Source organism: Elaeis guineensis, chromosome 1, assembly GCF_000442705.2.
Source record: "Elaeis guineensis isolate ETL-2024a chromosome 1, EG11, whole genome shotgun sequence".
In the NCBI taxonomy this organism is placed as follows: Eukaryota; Viridiplantae; Streptophyta; class Magnoliopsida; order Arecales; family Arecaceae; genus Elaeis; species Elaeis guineensis.
The window spans coordinates 24941266-24949793 of NC_025993.2; the positions used below are offsets into that span (position 1 = coordinate 24941266).

General features: G+C 35.9%; 1 protein-coding gene across 1 annotated transcript; it reads left to right on the forward strand.

Annotated features, from left to right (window-relative positions):
- Positions 1–3507: 3507 nt before the first annotated feature.
- LOC105037427 (uncharacterized) lies at positions 3508–8288 on the forward strand. Its single transcript, XM_073250781.1, has 7 exons — positions 3508–3931; positions 4053–4221; positions 4343–4563; positions 4775–4921; positions 5037–5183; positions 5820–7793; positions 8221–8288. The coding sequence occupies exons 1-7, from the start codon at positions 3508–3510 to the stop codon at positions 8286–8288; spliced, it is 3150 nt and encodes a 1049-aa protein (XP_073106882.1).
- Positions 8289–8528: the final 240 nt, after the last annotated feature.

An 8528-nucleotide genomic window follows, 5' to 3' on the forward strand; every position in this document is an offset into this window, starting at 1 on the left:
AACTTCCAGAACCTACTAGAATCAAGAAGTAGATGCATGGAAATTGATCTGCGATTATTTATGCATTGTTTTGGCATTGTTTGCAAAGCATGCTTGGTAGGAAAATAGCATACAGAGCCCTAAATCAAGACGGGAAGATTGCCTTTCTCCTTGGTCCATACTGAAGTAGCTAGTCCATAGATTTAGGAGGGTCATATTACTTTCTCCTTGGTCCGTAAAATTTGATAAAAAGCACATCGTGTGACATTTGGGTGTGGACTTAACTCCATTAATTGGGATGGACTTGTCCTCCATTTGACAAGATGGGGATGGAATTCAACACCTCCACCATGCCCTCCATCAGCCCCTTATCACCTCCTCCCCCAATTCCCTCATACCTGGAGGATGGTACATCCACCATAGCCATATGCCTTTCCCTCACTCTATTATGTGCTCCTCTTCTACCTCCCTCTTCTTGCTTCTTGCTCTTTCGATAAAGACAATCATGCGTGCATAAATCATGAAATTTCATAAACATGATGTATAAATCATTTTTATCAGATATTCATGTCATGTTTCAAAATATTACTCATAGATATTCATGCTAAGATCACTTTATACCCATGACATTGTTATATTTTGTAATCGACAGAATTCTTGTTTCATATGCTAATTTTGTACCCATTGGTAGGACCATGTTTCTTGTAGATGCTAGCTCCAAATATTAATCTTTCTAATTTTAGAAATTCATTCATAGCTATCTAAAAGCCTTTAAAATCTTTATATCTTTCCTTAAACTATATATATACATAGATGAAAAAAATAATAAAATTTATACTTTATAAATATGTTATTTTATAAAATATATTCATGAAATCAAGAGTTATAATAAAACATACTTTTTTATATCTCATATGTTGGTCTTTATTTTATGAAAAATATGAGTCCATCAGCACTAGATGATTTGCGTGAAAAGTATGAAAATTTGAAAATAAATATGGAGTGTAAGATCCATGTACCTCATTTGTATTAGAACTTCAAATTTTATTAGAAGAATTATATTATCCTATTTAAAATATTAAATCATAATTAACTTTTTTAATTAATTTAATAAAATTAAATAATAAAAGGAGGTCATTAATCAGGTGATTGATCCGATAAACCATTCGGGTACCAAGTAGTTTGGGGTCTTTTTGTTGGGATCAATACGGATTCCTAAAAGAGGAAGGCATAAGTCGATTCTAGAGTTCTTAGGTCTTCTTAGAGAGAAAAAATGAGTGAACAAAGAGAAAATAGAGAAAAAAAATGAAGAGAAAATTTTCGTATCTCTCAAAAGAGAAATTCATGATCAAAATCAACAGAGGTCATATCAAGATGTTCAATAAATCGAGGTTAATAGTGATTAGACGCTATGAATTTCTAGCAAGAATTGGGTGGGATCCGACCTACTGCATGGATCTCCAAGTAATTTCAGATCTCTTTAAAAAGATCATCTTACATTCATACTGGGGTCCATGAATTAAATAGAGAGAGAAACCCCAAAGGGAGAGGAGAGAAATAAGAGAGAGAAAGAAAAGAGAGAGAGAGCTCTTCTATCTCTTTCATATTTTTCTTTTCTTTCCTTTTCTTCTCTTCTTTTTCTTCATTTCTTTTCTTTTTTCTTTTCTTGGCCAAACAAGGGAGGGATATAGGTGTGGGTTGGTGCTCCAGTGGGGTGCAATGACATAATCGAAAGACCAACAACGACAGCCGATATTGGTGGGGGAGGGGACAACCAGCGGCACGAATCAACCAATAGAAAATCATAGAAGGCCTAAAAAGAGGGGATCTAGGGCTTCTCTTTATTTTTGGCCATCGACCTTTCGCTGACGGTCATGGACCTACTATGGAGGGTTGTCGGGAGGCTAGGGCACTCGACTTCAAGGGATGACGAATTTTGTAGCTGGAAAAAGCAAAAGAAAAGCCAAAAAGTTATAGGATCCTTTCTTTGTGATTTTTTAGCAAGATCGATGCCCGGCAATGGTGTCAAATGCCACGGGAAGATGAAAAAGAGAGAGAGGTGGGATCGACATTTACCATGAACTCTGGTGGCATCTCCAGCTCCAATTTTCGATGGACATAGGTTTAGGAAAATCAGCAAAAATGAGGAAGAAAGAGATAGAGGAAGAAGAGAGGAGGGCCAATGTTCATCGTGATATGCCTTGGAGGGGGGAGGAGATTTATAGGAGATTTTCTATGATTTTTGACAGCCTTAGGAGATCAATTTCAAGCTAGATTCGATCAGGAAGAAGATGGGAGCCTTCATTCCTTGTTTTTTTTTTTTTTTGTGGAGCCACTTTGACATTTGTGCAGCTGATTTGGATCAGGTTATCACATGGTCCTTATTCAAGTGTAGTAGTATGTAAAAGGGCATAATCACTTGTTGATTAAGACTGGTTGGCCTGGAGCTAGGATTACAAAAATGAACACCAATAAAAAATATAAAAGATAATCATGGAAGAGAAAAAAATGTTAGACAGAGTAAAATTATATTTGTTTAAAAGAACTCGGCTTTGCCCTCATGGCATTTTAGAGAAAGCCACAAAATGATAAAGAAAAGAAAGTTGAAAAGCCTCTCACCCAAAGGGCTCAGAAGACACCTCCCCTCTCTGACGTCCCGCCTTTTTTTGATTTGCTTTTTTCATTAAGACACACCTCCCTCTTCCCTTTAGAAAACACCTCATGCTCCATTAAGAAAAAGAACACTTTTTTAGTAGAATATGTTTTCAATTCCGCAACAAAAATTCGACAAGTCCAACACTAAAAGATGAAACCTAGTTTTGTTTAGTCTAAGGCTCACTTTGACTAACTTATATTGGCATCAAGTTAGATACTTGATTTTGGTCTCTTCACTGACCTTCATACGGTACATTCAAATATTACTCCTCTTGAATTGTAGTTAAAGATGGACTAGTTGGTTTATGGACATCTAGAGTCCATGGTTGGTAAGCCATCCTTGTTCGAGAGTCTATTCCATTTTAAAAAAACTTTTGGTCAAGAGTGGAAAGCTCCCAATAGCTTTTCTCCAACAGAAAAGTCCTATGTGGGTCATGATGAGTGCTTTTCTTCCATGTAGACTTGGACTTGTTTGTTGTGCATTTTGTCGGGGCATTTGGAAAGCTATAAGATGAAGTTTCTATCATAAAACTTTTTTCTCCTCAACGAGTGGATTCTAGGTCTGAATTAATTGTTCCCCGCATTGTATTTATGTTTCTCTCTTCTCTAGAGATGCTCTCCTGACTTAGATTTTTTTTTTTCCATACTTGTTTTTTCATTCTTTATTTTATTCCCACTTGTATGTTCTCCCACTCTATGTATTAGTCTTCACTTATTCAATTTAATAATTACTTTAGGTAGGGGACCACGTCCAATCTCTTTTCAGAAAACAACATGGAAGACTTGGAATTGAATGGAAGACTTGATCGCATACCCAGACTTCCATGCCCCTATGGTTTTGTACGAATTATGCAAGCATGAGACATGAAGCAAATGTGCATCAGACAATTATCTTACAACCTTCACTCTACTATGAGGAATTGCTACCAGTTTGTCTCCTACTCAAGGTTAACAAATTTGTTATGGACTTTATTGATTGTAGTCCTATGCAACTGCAGCCCCAAATTTGGATGCCCTTTAGAGGAGTATGAAGCTTTGTTAAAACTCAAATCTTCTCTCCTTCACTACAACAACTCTTCACTATCGACATGGGGAAGAGGGAGGGACTGTTGCCTCTGGGAGAGAGTGAGCTGCAACAACAGCACACAACAAGTGTCAAAGCTCATGCTATCGAGCCTTCTAGAATATGATCAACTTCAGGATTGGCGATTGAATTTCAGCATTTTTTCCTCCTTTCATGAGCTCCAACAGCTTAACTTGTCCTACAATCAAATTGCAGGATCGTTATCACAAATAGGTTAGTCTCGCCCTCATCCTACTTGTTTTTCCAATTTCTTTTAGTCTATTCATATTTTCTATCATCTTGTCATAAATATTTGTTTTGAATTCATTTTCTTTGGAAACTTTGTATTTGACAGATATGTCAGAATTGAGAAAGTTGGAAATCCTTGATCTCGGCTATAACAGACTCACTGGAAATATTCCATTATCTTTCAAAAACCTATCTTCACTTAGTGTCTTGCATCTAGAAGAAAACTTGTTAAATGGCACACTTAATGTGGAAGGTAATAATTTACGAAGTCATATGTAACCATTTCTGTATCATGAAACCATTAACATATTGATTATAGTTTATATATTGTCTTTTTAGTTTATGTTATATAGCTGCTCCTTCATTGAACTTGTTTCTCTAAATTTTTTAGTCTAGTCATATGTTCTATTCTCTTGTTGTAAATATTTCTCATTTAGATTCTCTTCCTTTGAAAACCTTATATTTGACGGCTATATCAGGATTGAGAAAGTTGAAAATCCTTGATCTCTTCTATAACAGACTCAGTGGAACTATTCTACTATCTCTTAGAAATTTATCTTCACTCAGTGTCCTGAATCTAGGAGCCAACATGCTAATGGGCACACTTGATATGGAAGGTAATAATTTATAGACTTCAATTATTTCTCTTTCACAAGATCATGAATATATTAAGTATAATGGTTTATGTTATCTTCTTAGTTTATATCAGCCTTCCCCTCATCCAACTTGTTTTTCTAATTTTTTTAGCTGATTCATATTTTCCCATCTTCTTGTTGTAAATATTTTTAACTTAACATTCTCTTGCTTTGAAAACTTTATATTTGACAGATATATCAGGATTTAGAAAATTAGAACTCCTTGATCTCAGCTTGAATGATCTCACCGGAAGTATTCCATTATCTTTTAAAAATTTGTCATCTCTCAACATCTTGAATCTTGAAGGCAACATGCTGGACGACGCACTTAATGGAGAAGGTAGTAACTTACAGGATCATCTGTAATTATTTTTATCATAAGACCACATTAGCAACTTGAGTATAATGGTTTATATATTGTCTTATTGGTTGATGTCTATTACTCTATATTTCAGGCCTGCTGGGATTGCACAAGCTTAGATTGCTTAATCTTGGAGAAAATCATCTCATTGGAGGGATATCGATAGCTTTGGGAAATTTATCCTCCCTTAATTTCTTATATTTGTTCCAAAATAATCTAACAGGTTCAGTGCCTTCACAAGGTATAATTTTTATTCATTTGACTAAGAATTTACCATATTCCTTTTTTTTTTTCTTCTTTTGAGCTTAGACATTTCTCCATATTCAAGATAAAAAAAAAGGGGGCCTATGCAAGTTGACTGATGGCTTGGCCAAGCTGAACCATTTTTCTAGTCTAAGCCATGTTTGGCCGAAGTCTATCTTGACTCAGCTAACTTGGTCAAATTAGAAAACTCATCAAATTCACGTTCCCCAATTTAAATCATATGATATTTCTAAGTTGGCTTAGGAAGTTAAAATGAGTCTCAATTCATATCAGGCATTTATGCTAAGTTCACTTCATGCATATCCTCACTTTTAAAGTTATCTAGAATCAATGAGTGGAGCATATAAATTTTAAATGGATATTACTTTATCATAATTTTCAAATATTACTTCCTTGATTGCTCGGCAACTTTAACATTTTTTTAATTTATTCTATTCTCGCATTCCATTTATCGTATTTATTTAGCTTGCTCAACTCACCTGTGTTACCAAGTTGACTAACTGGAGTCAAAAAATTAGGAGTAAACAAGAATTGTGTCACAAGTTTACCAGCCTTGTTCATATTATGAGCAAAAGGTTTTGTTCCTTTTTTAATTTTCTTCCTTTTTTCGCAGTGCTCAGTAGACTGCAGAACCTACGTGAGTTGGATCTCTCTGACAACCAACTCAATGGAAGTCTTCCTTTGTCTCTGCAGAAACTAGTTTCTCTTCAAAATTTGTATCTTTCTTCCAACAACATGAAGGGTAATATTCCACCACGCATCTTTGAGAGTCTTGTTTCACTTGGGTCTCTAGACCTCTCAGGCAACTTATTTGATGGGCATTTCTCATTTTCCTCCTTTCGAAATCTTTCAATGCTAGAATTCATTAACTTGTCAGGAAATGAGGAATTATTTATACATCTTGATAGTGGAAAGTTTGTTCCCTCCTTCCAGCTACGGTACCTCATCTTGTCACATTGTAATCTCGATGCGAACCCCCTCACAACACCGGCTTTACTTGCTTCCCAATATAGGTTACGAGTTCTTGATCTTTCCCACGGTGACTTGAGAGGAAATTTTCCCCAATGGTTGTTCAAAAATCTAACCAGACTAAAAGTTCTGAACTTGAGAAATAACTCAATAATGGGCACATTTCAATTGCCAAAGCATCCGAATATGAGCATATATGCACTTGATCTCTCCATGAATCTCCTCAGTGGACCAATTCCTACAGACATCGGCACAACATTTCCACATATGGCGAGCCTGAATATGTCCTCAAATTATCTAACGGGAAATATCCCTTCATTACTGGGTAACATGAGTGATCTGTCACACTTGGATTTGTCCAATAATTTCTTATACGGTGAAGTACCAAATCGCCTGATGATTGATTGCACTGAATTGCACGCCTTGAAGCTTTCCAACAACAACTTGCATGGGAAGATATTTGGTACAAATTATGGTCATGCTTCGCTTTCATGTATTTCTCTAGATGGAAACAAATTTACTGGAACTTTGCCGAGCAATCTGTCAGAATATCTACAATTAGAGATATTGGATGTTCATGATCTAACTTACCTCAGCCTTGAGGGAAATCATTTCCATGGTCCAATACCGGATCATTTATGTAATCTAACAATGCTTCAAGTGTTAGACTTATCCCGTAATAACCTCTCTGGGTCATTACCGCATTGCTTCCAATCATCCAAACTAGCGTACGTCAAGTTTGCTGGGAATTCTTTAACAGTCACAATTCCAAATAGTTATCTCAATATTTCACACCTTGCAGCATTGGATGTCAGTAATAACCAGCTTTCAGGTAAACTGCCAAGACCGATTGGAGGCCAAATATCTTTGGAGATTCTTATTCTTAGCGAGAATTCTCTTGAAGGCCCGATACCAACTGAGTTATGTAAACTGCAGTCTTTACACATTCTAGATCTTTCGCGAAATAATCTTTCGGGATCAATACCCTCTTGCATTGGCAAAATGCACTTCAGAAAACCTAATTCAGCACTTACAGATTCACCTTATGGTGAGATTTTTGTGTATCCTAGTCCAGGAGAATTCCTCGATGCACTTGCAGAGGTTTACATATATGAGATAATAGTTGTTGACCTCATCAGCAAAGGCAACTTATATGCCTACAGAACAGATCATTTGGTTCTGATGTCTGCAATGGATTTGTCAGCAAACAAGTTGACAGGAAACATTCCACCAGATATTGGAAACCTAGATGAGCTTGTACAATTGAATCTATCACACAATCAGCTAACAGGTCCAATCCCTGAAACTTTCTCCAAACTCAATCAGATTGAGAGCTTCGATATATCACACAATCAGTTGAGTGGTGTGATACCCTGGCAATTGACTCAACTACAGTTCTTGGAGGTCTTCTCAGTTGCTTACAATTACTTATCTGGATGTACACCAGATTTCAAATACCAATTCGCCACATTTAATATGAGTAGCTATGAGGGTAATATGGGATTGCATGGGCTGCCTCTTGAGAAGTCCTGCACATCTGACTCAAGTCCAACTATGCCAGCTAAAGTAGAAGAAAACCAAGATGATAGCAGTGTTGAGGATGATTATATCACTCATATTTTCCTTTTTGACAATCAATTGTAGGTTGTGATGATTATACTTATATCCAATTCTATTCCATTATCTCTATCCATTTATGGCATACCACACTGTATGGCCACATAGCTTTAAAAAATTTTCTTCCAGACTCTTGAAATCAAGGATTAAGATCCTGTGACAAACTTATTACCAGAAATGCCTATGTCATCTCTATGGTCGGAGCAATCAAAATTGACCCTTGACCCTGAGACTACCACATCTCTGTGCCTTGAAAAATTGTGTGCATGCACAAATTCAACTTGGGAATGAATTGAAAATAAATCTGAACTTAAAAATTTTCTGCAAAATGGGGAATAATTACTATACTACCATTGACAAGTTTTGGATTTGAGGTCTAATTCTTCACCAGAGGAAATTTTATTTTTCTTCTCTGAAGGTGACAAATTGAATTTTATCATTGAACTTTCTTCTTCTTTTTTTTTTTTTTTTTTTTTTTTTTCTGTACAAGAAATGACATTTAATTATTAACAAACTCCTCATAATGAGCTTGCTTGATCAATTAACAAAGCTACTACAAATTTGGATCACTTAAGAAACCTCAACACACAAAAGATTGAACATAAGCTATTGTTCCTCATAATAGTTTAGTTGGACAGAACAGATTTTAGGGATTGGTCCTTTTCTCTTCTTGATTAGGAATAGTAAAACCAGTCTACTAACAACCAGATCTTCCTCCATGGACGATGTCGGCCGA